Source organism: Mesoplodon mirus (assembly GCF_964341445.2).
Source record: "Mesoplodon mirus genome assembly, chromosome: 2".
NCBI classification, from domain to species: Eukaryota; Metazoa; Chordata; class Mammalia; order Artiodactyla; family Ziphiidae; genus Mesoplodon; species Mesoplodon mirus.
The window spans coordinates 182608571-182623288 of NC_138977.1; the positions used below are offsets into that span (position 1 = coordinate 182608571).

General features: G+C 56.1%; 1 protein-coding gene across 4 annotated transcripts in view; it reads right to left on the bottom strand.

Moving 5' to 3' along the window:
• Positions 1-14718, bottom strand: part of ARHGAP22 (Rho GTPase activating protein 22) — a 166799-nt gene that overhangs the window by 5482 nt on the left and 146599 nt on the right. For 3 of the 4 annotated variants that reach the window (XM_082606984.1, XM_082606983.1, XM_082606982.1), the window contains 5 exons: positions 10561-10768; positions 5190-5322; positions 4224-4297; positions 3512-3633; positions 704-1607 (listed from right to left, as the gene is read on the bottom strand). In XM_082606984.1, coding sequence (XP_082463110.1) covers positions 704-1607; positions 3512-3633; positions 4224-4297; positions 5190-5322; positions 10561-10768 — 1441 coding nt within the window. Of the gene's footprint in view, positions 1-703; positions 1608-3511; positions 3634-4223; positions 4298-5189; positions 5323-10560; positions 10769-14718 lie in introns of those variants that run through there. The other variant, XM_082606985.1, reaches the window with a different exon arrangement.

Consider the following 14718-nt stretch of genomic DNA (forward strand, 5'->3'; position numbering starts at 1 on the left):
CAACAAGAGAAGCCACCACAATGAGAAGCCTGCGCACCGCAACGAAGAGTAGCCCCCGCTCGCGGCAACTAGAGAAAGCCCATGGGCAGCAACGAAGACCCAACGCAGCCAAAAATATATAAATAAATTTATATATTAAAAAAAAAAAAAGGTGGCACGAGGTGTCCTCTGTGACCCAGCAGAAGGGAGGGCTTGGCTCAGCAAGGCCAGCTCCCTCCTCAGAGAAAACAGGATTTTGATCCAGAAGAAGTCCTCACTCTACATCAGGTCCAACCATGGGCAGTCAACCAGGCTGGCCTGGGGCCTGCAGTGCACGTGTGCCCTGCCCCAGTCCCAGTTCCCGGGCTACAGGACATACCTTGGGGGCCTGCCTCCTCCCTGACTGAGGGCCCCAGAGGGACCGCCACTGAGCCTCTCCATCAAAGGCCTCTGACAGCATGCCACCCCTCAGCTCCTGAGCTTTCCCAGACATAGGATCCCCACCCCTCCACTCCTAGCCCTGTCCTGTGGGCATTGTCCCAGAAAGGCGGCTCCTGGGCGCTGGCTGCTCCGAGCCCTGCCTCCAGGAGGCTTTCTTTCAGAGCCAGAGGCCGACTGCCCGGACCGGTGCCCAGTGAGCTGGCTGGCTGCGAGGGCCGGGCCCGGCCCGGCCCGGCCCAGGGAGCACCCACCTCACACTCGCCCAGCAGCTGCAGCCCTTTACCTTTTCACACTCGTCTCGTACTCAGTCCTCTGCTGGCACAGCTCTGCCCTGAGCTCCGTGACCAGGCCCTGGAGAGCCTCAGTACGGTGGGCGAGGTCCTGGGTGAGGCTGCCTGGGTCACTGGGCTCGCTGCTGCTGATGCAGGCGCCCACCCTGTCCAGGCAGTGGTCCAGGTCTGGGGATCTGCACTCTTCGCTGCTGCTGGGGACAGGGGAGGGCTCGAGGACCCCCTCAGTGTGGAGGGAGCTGCAGGCAGAGGAGTCACTGGCCCTGCACGCTGTGCAGCTGCTGACCGAGCCCCTGGCTGAGGCCTCGCAGGAGGAGGCCCCAGACCATGGCATGCTGGCCACGCTGGGTGTGCTGGGAAAGGGGCTGGGCAGGGGCACGTTGTCATAGGTGGAGAGTCTCTGCTCGGAGCCTGAGTCCTTGAACTGGTCTCCCGATGAGGCCCGGCGGTGGCCTCGCAGGGAGGACAGCCCGTTCATGAGCCAGTTCCCTCCGGAGGAGATGATGGGCACCTCCAGGGATGAGGTGCCCACCTTTGGGCTCCCCGACCGGGACCCTGACTGCCGGAAGGAAGACCTCCAGTTGGGCAGAGTCTGCACCTTCTTCCCAGGGCTGATAGCAGCAGGGCTGCTTCGGCTACCCAGGCCTGTGGGAGAGGTTCTAGAGAACGCCGCCACGGCAGCCCCATCCAGAGAAGAGGTCCTGTGCGAGGGCAGGCCGGGGGCACTGGGGCTGCCGGGCTCTGCCTGGCTGTCCCTGGTGACCTCCTCGGAGCCCCATCCCACGGTGCATGGGGGGCTCCCCCGTGAGGAGGCTGGCGCTTCCATGGTCCTCGAAGTGAAGAGCTGGCTGTGTTTGTGGATCAGGACGGTCATCAGGTGCTGGACCAGAGAAGTGCCTGCCAGGAAGAAGGAACGAGAAGAGCCCGGCTGTGAATGCCTCCAGTTCAGGCTCTCCAGACCAGTCAGGGGAAGCTGCAGCTCGAACCCAGGGTGCCCAGCCCTGATAGTAGCCCCAAACCAGGCTACTCCTCAAGTGAGGACTCAACAAGAGCTTGCCATGTGCCGCCCCAAAGGAAAAGACGGCCACCACCACCCCAAATCCAGGCAGGGACAGAAGGACCATACCCAAGAATCCCCCTCGTCCCATGTGGGCCCTGGAGCACCGAGCAGCACTGTCTCTTCGCACCCACTCCACCCAGCTGGCGGGGGGAGGAGCAGGCACAATGCCTGGTAAGGCTGCGGGCTGAGCCAAGGGCAGGCTGGGACTGGAAGCCAGGACCTGGCCCTCTCGGCTGCCCCATATGCTGCCCACAGTGGCCATGCCTGACCGTCCACACTCTGGGGGGCACAGGGCTCTGGGACACAGAGTAGAGATGTCTTAACAGGTGCATGTAGGCACACGTACACAACCCCATACACACGCAGTCATACACACAACCCCGTGCACACAGATGCACACGGCTGCCCCCCAATGTGAACAGCCCCCCACACACACAACCCCTCTTCTCCAGGCCACAGCCCCTGAGATGCAGCCTGTGGCATCTGTGGGGACTCGGTTCCTGAGGCTGTGGGGTGGGGGGAGGGGTTAGTGACAAAGGGAGGCGGTGCAGAGGGACCATGGTATCGATCCTCCTGCCTCGTTCCCTCCTGTTATCCTCAACCAAATACCAGAGACTGGGGAGGCTTCTGCGTGATGAGGAGGGTGATGTACTTGGGTGGACCCTCCCACTAGAAGTAACTGAGAATCGTGGGGAAAACTAAGTAAACAATCCTTAGTCCAGAAAATTAGGTGAGGCAGGAACTCAGCAAGTCAGTGGGGTGAGCATCTGCCCTCAGACGTTTGTGCAACCTGGCAGGCGGGAGCCCTGGGGAGACCTGCCAGTTAGGCCAAGGGCGTGCCAAGTGAGAGCACCACCCCCAACGGTTACACCCTCAGCTGGGGGTGGTGAGGGACAGCTCCACAGCACACCCTGCCCCTCCCCTAGGTCACGCTCGACAGGAATGGCCACTCTGCCCTCAGCCTGCCTGGCACCAGGGGCAGCGGGCTCCAGCTGGCGTTGGGTGGGTCCTGTGTGAGTCCCCCCCGGCGTCTGCGCTCAGCCTGGACTGGCTGCGGGTTTCCTGCCTGTGAGCGGCTAGGCTCTCACACTAACCCCGCTGGGACAGTCTTCCATGGGGTCTCCAGGCAGGGCTCTCATTTCCATGCCAGCCTGCAGCTGTGCCCTTTGAAAAGTCGGGCTGACAGAGTCACCTTGCCTCTCCTGGCCTGTCTCCTCATCTGTAAACTGGGGGCAGTAACCACAGTGCGGGCTGCTTGTGAAGGTTAAAATGCGGTGGTAGAAGTAAAGTACTTGGCAGAGGCCGGGGCGTGTTAAAAGCAGCTGCTGTTGCTGCCATTTTTTTTAATCATTATTAGTTTTCATCATAGAACGGAATATTCCTAGGGTTTGCAAAAGCTGACATCCAGAAGAAGCCTGTGACAATTACTTAATCGAAAATTACTTCAGTAAAGCAAAAACATCTGTGTGTGTTCAAGGGCAAGTGCGCTGACCTCTTCCACACCCGCCCCCCAGCCTCTCTCACCATTCTAACTGTACCTTATGACCCCATCCACAGGGCAAAACTCCTTTTCCTCTTATAGCTGACCCCATGGGGGAGGAGGCGGTGAGGAGGTCCAGAGAGGCTGCTGCCAAGTCCCCAGGGATGGAGCCGCCCTTCCTGCCGGCCTGGCGTTGAGGATGCTGAGGACTTGCCCAGGATCAAGGTGAGCCCAGAGCACCACGCACACCCCCACCATTACCTTCCATGATGGTCACTGGGTCTTCTATCTGTGGCCGAAGTATATTAGGTCCAAAAACAGTTGCCAGGTTCTGGACGCTCATCTTGTTGACATCTGAGTGGGACTGAACTTCATCCAGAAACCTGCAATGTAAGGAAGAGACAGTTGGCAGAGAAGCAAATCCTGATGCCAGATCTAATGGGAGCTGCCTGGCCCCCATGCTCAGCTGCACCCACATTTCCACAGCTGCTAAGCACAGCCAGCTGCCCCTGCCAGGCTTGGAAGAAGGCAGAGCTTCCCCTAAGATCTGAGAGGGCCGTCAGAAGCAAAGGCCACTGGGACAAGGGCCTGTCATGGAAGGACACACAATTCTCCCACCTGCGGTGGGGGCAGATGCCCAGGAAGGCCCAGATACCCCCAGACACGGGGCTGGGTGAAGGCCACCCTGCATGTCCTCTCCTGGCACCCTAAGCCTAGGTCGTGGTCAGAAGGCAGACCATGGGGAGGGGCTGGTGAGAGGCGCGCAGAGGAGGCAGAAGGAACAAAGGCTGTATCCGTTTCCTTCGGGAATGATGTGCTCAGGGCTGTAAGCTCTATGAGTGCAGTGACTGTGTTCTATATTCCCCACTGGCTTGACAGACATGTGAGTAGAAGCATGACCCAGGCCCCCGACCCCCCTGAAGGGCAGGGAGCCAGAGCACAGGGGAGGGAAGCCCCACCCCTAGTCACTTACTTGCAGATATATCTGAGCAGGTTGTAATTGACCAGGGGCAGGCTGCTCACTTGTTTAGCCAGCTCCAGAGTTCCCTTGGGATTGAGAGAGAAAAACAGCATTTCAAAGACCAGCAAGGAGGCCTCAGTCCTTCTCTTCCTAGAGGGAGTAGGGGGTGAGAATCCGAGTCCAGACCTCCATCCACAGCCCATGGGCCTGGCCCCAGGTGACCAGAGGGGCACCACCACTTCCATCTCCCTGGCTTGTGACCTCCGGGGGGGAAGCAGATTTACTTTCTAGAAGCCATTGGGAGGGATGTGCCTCTGCAGGGCCACAGAGGAATGTCAGGGCCAGCTCACTGATCGAGGTACAAATATTTGCCAGATAAAGACCCCTCATCTCCCACACGGCCAGAGGGAGGGCAAACAGTCCTTCCCCAGCCGGAGCCCACCAGGGCTGCAGGGGGGCACTGCAGGGGTGGGGTGGGGGGCCTGTCCTGGGAGCAGTCTCGAATTCTTTTGGGAGGCGGCGGGATAGAAACAGATGAAAGGTCTGGTTGTTTCTGAACCCCACGGCCGGCCTGGGCAGCCTGAGTTGATTGTAGGAGCAGGTGATGGAGCAGGAGTGCCTACTGGGTGGTGGCCCAGCCTGAGCTCCCTGCGCTCGGGCACGGCTGGGACACGGCCTGCTTTAGGAAGTACCTGTCCCTCCGGGAGACAGAGGGCCGCACACAGGGAGGGGATGCTCCAGGCACCTCGCCCCAGCGTGCCCTCCACACACAGTGGGATGTTCCAGCCCTCCCCAGATTAGGAGGTTCTAGGCCTGTCCCCCACAGAGCAGGCTGCTCCAGGGCACCACCCCCCCGACACACACACAGCAGGTGGCAGGATCTGTGTGCCATGAAGAGTCACAGAAAGTCCTGTTTCCACATACCCGCCACCAACTAGCAGGCCCACCCCCCAGGATGGGTCCCCATGAGCCACTAACCTCCCCCTCGTCCTTGGTGAGCAGCTGGGCGCAGCTAAGGAAGTCCTCATACCTGGCGAAGGGGACCACAGGCTCGGGGAGCTCCCGCAGGTAGAGCTTCAGCAGGGAGGCCACCGTGTGCACGTCTGTTGTGCTGCAGGCAGAGGGACGAGTGTGAGGCCTGGGCGCCAGGGAACTGCAGGAGTGACCAGTACCCCGCCCCAGCCCCACCAGGGGCAGCCTCTGCTCTCACGTCCATGTGTGTGCGCGCGCACGCACGCACTGTGACAACTGGCTGGTGAACAGGTGAGCGTGAAGGGCCCCCTTCCACTGCCCTGCTGCCTGCCCCAGGGTACTCTGGAGGGTGACGTGCAGCTGCTCCACACCGGGGAGGCGGGCAGCCAGGGGCACAGCTGTCCTTCGACCCAAGCCTGAGCTTGCTCCTCTGCCCAGGCTCACCCTCCAATGGAAGCAGGAGGGCTGTGTCAAAGGCGCCCACCACGCAGGGCTGCTGAGCCCCTTGAAAAAGGGCAGCTGTCCCTGGGCACCTGCCACCAGGGGCTGGGCAGGTCAGAGGTCAGGCCCTTTCCCTGGCTTCTGGGCTTCTATTCACACTATGGATGCCCCATTTCCAGCGCCCCAGAGCCCCGTATGTGCACTCCCAGGCATCAGTCTCCTGCTCATAGCTGGGAGCTGCCCAGGCTGAAGTGGGCCCTGTGGAGGGTGGCAGCCCTGGGCCTGTTTGGACTCTGGGTTCAGGTCCTGGACTGCAGTCTTGGCACCTCCTCCAAGCTTGCCTTCCAGGCTGGGCTAGGCCCCAGGTATTTCATCTGCTTTTCTAGGGCCCTGGATTTAAACGCTGGACCTGCATTTCCCTCATGGGAGGTGCTCAGGAAAGATGGGCCTAGGACCAAAAGAACATGGCTGGGCCGTGAAGGTGCCACCTGGCCCTGGCTGTCCAAGGCTGGTATCACTGAGCTAAGCCCTGGGGTCCCTTCCACCCTGGCATTTGGAATTCTGGGGTTCCACAGGGCTACATGCACCTCAAACTCACGCACCCAGAACCCCTCCCTGCCTCAGGACTGGTGGCTCTTGGTGGCTGCCCGTCTGGCCAGTGGAGCAGCCTCCATCCCTGCCACCACCTCCCCTCTCCAGCCAGGCATGCTGCCGCCCACAGCCTGCAGTGCCTTCTCTCAGCCACCTCCTCTGCTGACACATCCATTTCCTGGGTGCTTAGGTCCCCAGTGGGTACCCAGCCTTGAGCCCAATGTCCTTTCTCCCACCTGGGGACCCCATGAGTTCACTGCCAGCCACTGTGTGAGCAGGAGCCCCAGGCGGATGCGGGGAGGGATGGGAAGCCAGGAGGATCAGCTGCTGGCCTTCGGACAAGGGCCAGCCATTATGTCTCCCCCGATGGAGGAGGTGGAAGCATTTCTGATCCGGGCAAGTAGACGCAGAGTGGCCCCTCCATGCTGCAGACCTTGCCTCCGCGTCCCTGCCCAAAGCCCCATTCCGGTGGCTCCTGGCTGCCCGCGGGTTCCAGTGCTCCTGTGTCTGGGAGCTTGGTCCAGCCCTGACTGCCTCACCTTCTTTCTCCCTCCCTAGAAATTCACTTCCTCCCTCTCTCCCCACTCCCCACAGTTGACCCAAGGCTTCTTCTGGTCACTTTCTCCCTAAACTCCCCTCAGACCCTCCCCTCCCATACACACCTGCCTGAATCCAGCCCCCAGCTCCAGCACTCAAGGAGAATGTTCGCAGCCCACAGCACAATGGGTGCCCACCAGCCTGTGAGCCCTTCCACGGAAGGTGGTGTCACCTGTCCCGCTCCCTCTCCCAGGAGCAGGCGCAGTGTGCAGTGGAGGGGGGCTGGGTGCACCGGCAAGGAGGGCAACAGCTGGAAACAAGGGCTTGCCCTGGGGTCCAAATCAGCTTCCGCCCTCGCTGTCGCACAGCAGGTAACCCGCCGTGAGGCAGATAACCCCCAGCCTCAGTTTCTCCATCTGCAGGATGGATCTGGTAATGCCGCCATTCCCCTGCATCTCTTCATTCCCAAAGACCCCCTCACCCCCGCTGACACCAATGTCCATCCAGAACACAGCTGTGGTCTCCTGGCCCCTACACCTCGCTCCCCTGCAGTCCTCTCTCCACGCGACAGCCTGGCCCATCTTTCCCATCCCAGCCCAGTCACCAAGCACTACCTCCCTGGGGCCCAGGCTGCCTGCTCTGGGGGCCAGGAGCACGCCCTGCTCTGTGCTGTGGGCCAGGCCAAGGGGAGCTTGGTGATGGGAACCCGGGCTGGTTCCCTGAGTGCATTTATTTGTCATCTGTACTGGCCACGTGAGGGCAGGGCCTTGTCTGTTGTCTGTCCTGTTCACGGCCACTCCCCCACACCTACCAAGTGCTCTCCCTCAATGGATGGGTGCGAAGTGATGTAAGAAGAGTCGTTGCGAGAATCACCAGAGCCACCAAGGTGGGGCACGGGGGAGACTGTCCTCGAGATGCTCGGCAACAACACGGACAGGGCTGGGAGACCTGCTATGGGCCAGGGACTAGAGACCAGGGTGGCAGGAAGGGACAGGTGTGGTGATGGCGGCTTCCAGGCCAGGTGGGGCTCTGTATGGAGGAGTGAGTCCAGGACTGGAGGCCGGAGTTCACGGTGCAGAGTGTGTCTACGCACATGGAGCAAGCCAGCTCGGTCCCGGATGGCCTCTGCCAGCGTGTGGGTGAGGGGAGCAGCCCTGGGACAATCCCGTCAAGAAGTGGGTAAGAGGAGCCTTGGGACGCCTGTGTTGGGGGCGCAGGGCCAGAGGAGATACCAGGAGGTGGGAGAGAACAGGGCCAGCTGACCCGGAGAAGCTTCCAGAAGGGAGAGGCACTCAGAGCCCGGGCCGCTGTGGCAGTGCAGGGAACACTGTGGAGAAGGGTCCTGGAAAGGTGGGTGGAGCCCCAGTGTTCAGGGGGCTGAGGACGGGCAAGCGTGGGTACGGGAGAGGAGACCCTAGGTGAGAGGCTGTCGGATGACAGGAGGGAGAAACAGGATGGTTCTGGAAGGGTGAGCAGGCTGAGAGGAACTTTCCTGGAGGGGGGAATGTAGGTGGAGGGCAAGGGGCTCTGGGAAAGAGGCCAGGATCCAGCTGGGCAGAGCCCACCTCTGGGCATCTTGGGTGAGTTACATGGGGTCTCTCAGCCTTGGGTTCTAATCCATAAAATGGGCATATGACCATTGAAGAGAAGTCTGTAAACGCACTGAGGGCAGGGCTAGTGTGGGATGCTCCAGATGGAAGCAGGGCGTCAGGTAGGGAGAGGGAGGGTGGGGGAGGAGAGGCTGAGGAGAGGTTGAGGTTGGAAGGTGCAAAGGGGGGCCTGCCCTGCACCCGTCATGCCACCCACCCTTGCTTCTGCCCCAACCCTGGCGTGGGGTTCCCCCTTGGCCACTGGCCCCTAAATCTGGTTGCTGAGCAGAGTCACTGGGGGCTTTTATACATGCAGATTCCCACTCCTCATTCGTGTGTCTGATTCCACAGGAGTGGGGAGGGCGGGGCCTGGAACCTGGACTTTTGGTAGCTCCTGGGGATCCAGATATACTGTCTTACCGCCTGATGCCAACTCGAGAGATACCTGCAAACACGAAATCAGATCTGGCCGCCACCCTACTCAAACTGTGCCTGGCCTCCTGGGCCTCAGGACCAAACCCAGCTCCCTGGAGTGCCTTCCTCGGCTTTGCCCGCCCTGCACACATGCTCAGTGCAAGCTGCGGTTCCTGAAGGCCTCAGCCTGGATCCTCTCCCCTTGTGGCCCACCTGTTGAATACCCACTGGAGAGGCAGAGCCCCTCCGACACCCCCACATTGCAGCCCTGACTCCCGACCTCTCAGCAGTGTGGGGCAGGCCTTCCCTGGGCTCCTGTCTCTCCCTCGGGACACTTCTACTCCTCTTCCTGGGATCACCTCCAGCCTATCCTCCAAGATGGGGCTTCTCAGGTTGTCCCCTTTCCTCTCTTCTCCCTCATGCCCTCCCAGGTGCACTCACCTGCTCTCACACCCTATTGTAAGGAGGACACCCAACCCCATACCTGTCCCCAGAATCCTCTCCTTGGTTCTGGAACCGAGGGTCCCTCTGGCTACCGATCACATCACTTCCCTCAGATTTCCCACCAGCACACCACACTCAGCTCCTCAGCACCTTCCCAGTGACAGGGGGAGCAGAGAAAGGAGAGGCCGTGGTCACCCACAGCCAGGGGAGTGCTCAAGGTGTGGGGCCGTGGTCCCTTCTCTAAAAAACCTCAATGTCAAGAGCAAGTTTCCAGGAACCACAGAGAAGCATTATTTGAAGCAATCTCCAACCCTGACCCACAGCCACACAGGCACAGGATGGAAGAGGCTTGGCTGGCAGAGGTTCAGAGTGGACCCCAAGCTCACTGAGATTATAATGAACCATAAGCTCAGAGTATCAGATGGAAATTCACAAGGCTCCAGATGAAGGAACCCCTGTGCCCTCCTGGGCAGACCCCCTCTGGGGAGTGGTGATCAGTCCCAGGCTCCACATGTGAAAAAGGAATTGACAGACTCTCCTGGCTGTGGTGATGGGTCTGGGCAGATGCTGGAGGGACTGGAAGTGTCCTGCCCCGAGAGGAAAAGATCTGAAAACGCCAGGGCTGCCAGCAGAAACCTGTGGACCTATCCTGCAACAGAGGGGCCCTCGTCTGTGAAGGCAGATCTGAGAAGAATGGGCAGAAGCTCCATGGGGGCCAGAGCTGGCTTGATACAAAAAGCATTTTCTATGAAAAACTGCCCCATAATGGAGATACCATCAGAGAGAAGAGGCCCCCAAACAGCTACCTCTCCCCCGTTCTTAGCCCCTGGGCTCTAAGTGAGGCTGACTATCCCGGGGTGGAGCCCAGGACCCAGTAAGCCCCAGTGATGGGGTAGGATGGGCACTGGCCCAGGACAGGTGGAGGAGACTTGCTCCCCCGCCCCCAAAACCTGTGAGAATGTGGGGCTGGAGCCACACCTCCATCTTGGCACCAAAGGAGCCTGGGGGGCAAGTCATCCCAAGAAAGCAGAGCCAAGAGACAGACCATGCAGAAGGCCTGGAGTCCTGGATGGTGCCAGCAGAGGCCTTTCCCTGCTCCTGCTGGGGTGGGCTTACGGGCATCCACAGTGGATATAGCCCACGTGGAGGTGGCAGGATCCACCCCTAAGGGAGATGCCGGAGTGCTGCAGTGATTCTGTGCCCCGCACTCCACCCACTGGGAGGGCTGGCTGGGCACGTGCCAGTGTAGGACGCCATCCCATCCTCCATCCTGCACCCATGCCTCTCAGCGGGCATCCTGAGAGGAGGCTATGCAGGGGAATGGACAGGTGGCCCTATCTGCACCCCTCCCAGGAGCTCACCTGTCAAACAGTGGCTTCTCCCCACAGTCGAAGGAATCCTGCAGGTCCCTCACCAGGTTGGCCTGGCCAGGCATGCGGAAGAGGCCCTCCTCGGTGAGCCCGCGCTCCCGGATGAAGTCCACACACTGCTCCACCAGCAGGGGTGCCAGGCGCGGGCCATACTTCCGCTCGTGGTGGACTGTGTCCTCCAGGCGCTGCCCAAAGACCCCTGGGCACAGAGAGGAGCTGGTCACACCCTCAGCTAGCCAGCTTGGCGGTGGGGGAGGGCGCTGGGGACAACAGAGGGCAGGGGCTGCTGTCAGGGCCAAGGGTGGCTTCCCCGTGAGGGAGCAGGTTAGAAACTGGGAGGGCAGGCACCAGGCGGCTGCAACAGGGCAGGAGGGCATAGCGGGCAGGGGCCTGGCCTGGCCTGTGGAGCTTGTTCAAGCCTGAGGACCCTCATGGAGGGCCCTCAGGGAGCATGCATTATGCATTTTATTGATTGGTTTATTTATGCAACACTAACCTCCAAATGGAAGTGGCTTGCATTTAAAAACCCAACACTATGTCCACCGAAAGACGCACTCTAGAATGTTCTTAGTGGCACTCCCTTGCAATCCCTCCAAATGGGAAACTACCTAATGCCCATGAGTGGCAGAATGAGCGGGATCGTCATGGTCTACTCATACCGTGGAGCATGGGACAGCAATGACAACAGATGGGACACCTCAGGCAAAAAGACGACAGAGGATGTGAAAGCAGAATCACAACTCAGCATCACTGATCATTAGTGAAATGCAAATCAAAACCACCTCACACCCATGAGGACGGTTACTATCTGAAAAACAGAAAATGTGTTGGTGAGGATGTCAAGAAATTGGAACCCTTGTGCCCTGTTCATGGGAATGTAAAATGGTGCAGCCACTGTGGGAAACAGTATGGAGGCACCTCAAAAAATTTAAAACAGAGTTACCATATGATCCAGTAATTCTATAGACCCAAAAGAAGTGAAAGCAGAGACTTGAGCAGATATATGTACACCCATGTTCACAGTAGTAGTATTCACAACATCCAAATGGCGGAAGCAACCCAAGTGTCCATCAGTGGATAGATGGGTAAACAAAATGTGATACATACATACAACAGAATATTATTCAGCCATAAAAAGAAGGAAATTCTGACACATGCTATAACATGGACAAACCTTGAGGACATTTTGCCGAGTGAAATAAGCCAGTCCACTAAAACAAGTAAGATACTGTATGATTCCACTTATATGGGTACTTAGAATAATCAAATTCATAGAGATGGAAGGTAGAATGGTGGTTGCCAGGGATTGGAGGACAATGGAATGAACAGTTATTGTTTAATGGGTACAGAGTCTGTTTTACAAGATGAAAAGAGTTCTGGAGATGAATGATGGTGATGATTGCACATGACGAGTATACTTAATGCCACTGAACTGTACACTTAAAAATGGTTAAAATTTTGGGCTTCCCGGGTGGCGCAGTGGTTGAGAGTCCGCTTGCCGATGCAGGGGATACGGGTTCGTGCCCCGGTCTGGGAAGATCCCACATGCCACGGAGCGGCTGGGCCCGTGAGCCATGGCTGCTGAGCCTGCATGTCCGGAGCCTGTGCTCCGCAACGGGAGAGGCCACAACAGTGAGAGGCCCGTGTACCGCAAAAAAAAAAAAAAAAAAAAAAAAAAAGTTAAAATTTTATGTCAGACCTATTTTTACCAAAAAATTTTTAAGTGAAAAAAAAAAAACCATAATTGCTAGCAGAAGCCAGACCCAGAGTGTACACTGCATGACTCCATTTATGTAAAGTGCAAAACCAGGTCAGAACATAAGTTACCTTGGTGGGTCAGTGACTGGAAGGAGCCTGAGGGGACCCGGGGGTGCTGGTAATACTCGGATTCTGGACCTGCGCACTGCTTACCCAGCTTTGTTCACTTTGAGAAAAATCATTAAACTACACACTTGTGAAACCTGTGATCTGTTCACCTTTCTGTTTGCTATATTTCAATAACATTTGCAAAAAAAAAAAAAATTAGGAAGCAAAATATCCAAAACATTTAATACAGGACAAGAAAGCAAATGAGGGACAGAGGGAGAGAGCAAGAAGGTAAAGGAACTTTTGACCCAGAAAACCTGTGACAACTAAATATACAACTGGGCAAAGAGGTTCCTGGCAGCCCAGGCAAAGGAAGGAAGGAGTGGAGATCCATGAAGCTCCCTAACTCACAGTGATAGTGAAGGAGAAACAGACTTCTCCCAGCCCTAAGCTCTACAAGGACTCTGGAATGCCCGCCATCTGCCATCTCCCTATCTCTGACTCAGAGACCATCCCCGCAGGGCGGCTGTGGGGTGGGCCAGAGCATGACATCAAAGCTCCATTCTGTCCAGGCAGTTCTGTCCTCCCAGAGGGATGCAGCCCAGGCAGGTGGACTCCCAAGACCTGAGTGCTGAGCCAGCCAGGTGAGAGGGTGGCAGGACGGACGGCTGCCTACTGCAGCTTCCCACACACAATGGCTGTTTTGAAATAAGATACATCAGTCCCTAAGACAGTGCCTGACATAGATCAGGACTCAGTCAATGTTCCTTCTCATGCTGCTCGACCTAAAGACAAAGTATATAGAACCTGGGGGATGAGATATCTCCCTTCTAGAAAACATGCCCACAAGGAAGGCACCCAGTGACACCATCAATGCTTTGGGGAGAAGTTTGTGGCTGCATGTGTGTGTGAGTGTGTGAGTGTTCATGCATACACATGCATGTGGACTTGTGTGTGCATATGTGTGTGTGTGCATGCATATACATGTGCACAAGGAAAGTGTGCTGAACTGGCCGAGACATGGCACCCATGGTGCCAGGTGATGTTCTAAGCACTTTACATGTATCAACATATTTGATCCTCAGACAGCTGCATAACTTAGGAAATATTACCATTATTGTTATCATCATCACCATCATCATCATTCCCAATTTCCAGATGAACAAACTGAGAGGCAGCGGGCTTCAGAATGTGCCCAAGTTCACTCAGCATGTGGCAGGGTGAAGGTTCAAACCCAGGCAGTCTACATGGAACATTCTCCTGGATAGACCACATCTTGGGCCACAAGTCAGTGAATTTAAGAATACTGAAATCATATCAAGCATCTTTTCTGACCATAATGCTATTAGAAATCAATTACAGGATAAAAACTGTAAAAACCACAAACACATAGAGGCTAAACAATATGTTACTAAACAACCAAGGGATCACTGAAGAAATCAAAGAAGAAACTTAAAAATGCCTAGAGACAAATGACAATGAAAACATGATGGTCCAAAACTCATAGGATGCAGCAAAAGCAGTTCTAAGAGGGAAGTTTATAGCAATACAATCTTACCTCGGGAAACAAGAAAAATCTCAAATAACCTAAACTTACACCTAAAGCAACTAAAGAAAGAAGAACAAACAAAACCCAAAGTTAGTAGAATGAAAGAAATCATAAAGATCAGAGCAGAAATAAGTAGAGACGAAGAAAACAATAGCAAAGATCAATGAAACTAAAAGCTGGTTCTTTGAGAAGAAAAACAAAATTGATAAACCTTTAGCCAGACTCATCAAGAAAAAGAGGGAGAGGACTCAATAAAATTAGAAATGAAAAGGGAGAAATTACAACTGACACCACAGAAATACAAAGGATCATAAGAGACTACTATAAGCAACGATATGCCAATAAAATGGACAATCTAGAAGAAATGGACAAATTCTTAAAAAGGTACAATCTCCCAAGACTGAACCAGGAAGAAATAGAAAATATGAATGGACCAATCAGAAGTAATGAAATTGAAATAGTGATTAAAATACTTCCAACAAAAGTCCAGGACCAGATGGCTTCACAGGTGTATTCTATCAAACATTTAGAGAAAAGTTAACACCTATCTTTCTCAAACTCTTCCAAAAAACTGCAGAGGAAGGAATACTCCCCCAAGCTCTTTATATGAGGCCACCATCTCCCTGAGACCAAAACCAGGCAAAGACATCATAAAAAGAAAATTACAGGCCAGTATCACTGATGAACATAGATGCAAAAATATTCAACAAAATAGTAGCAAACCAAATCCAAAAATATATTAAAAAGATCATACACCAGGATCAAGTGGGATTTATCCCAGGAAATGCAAGGAT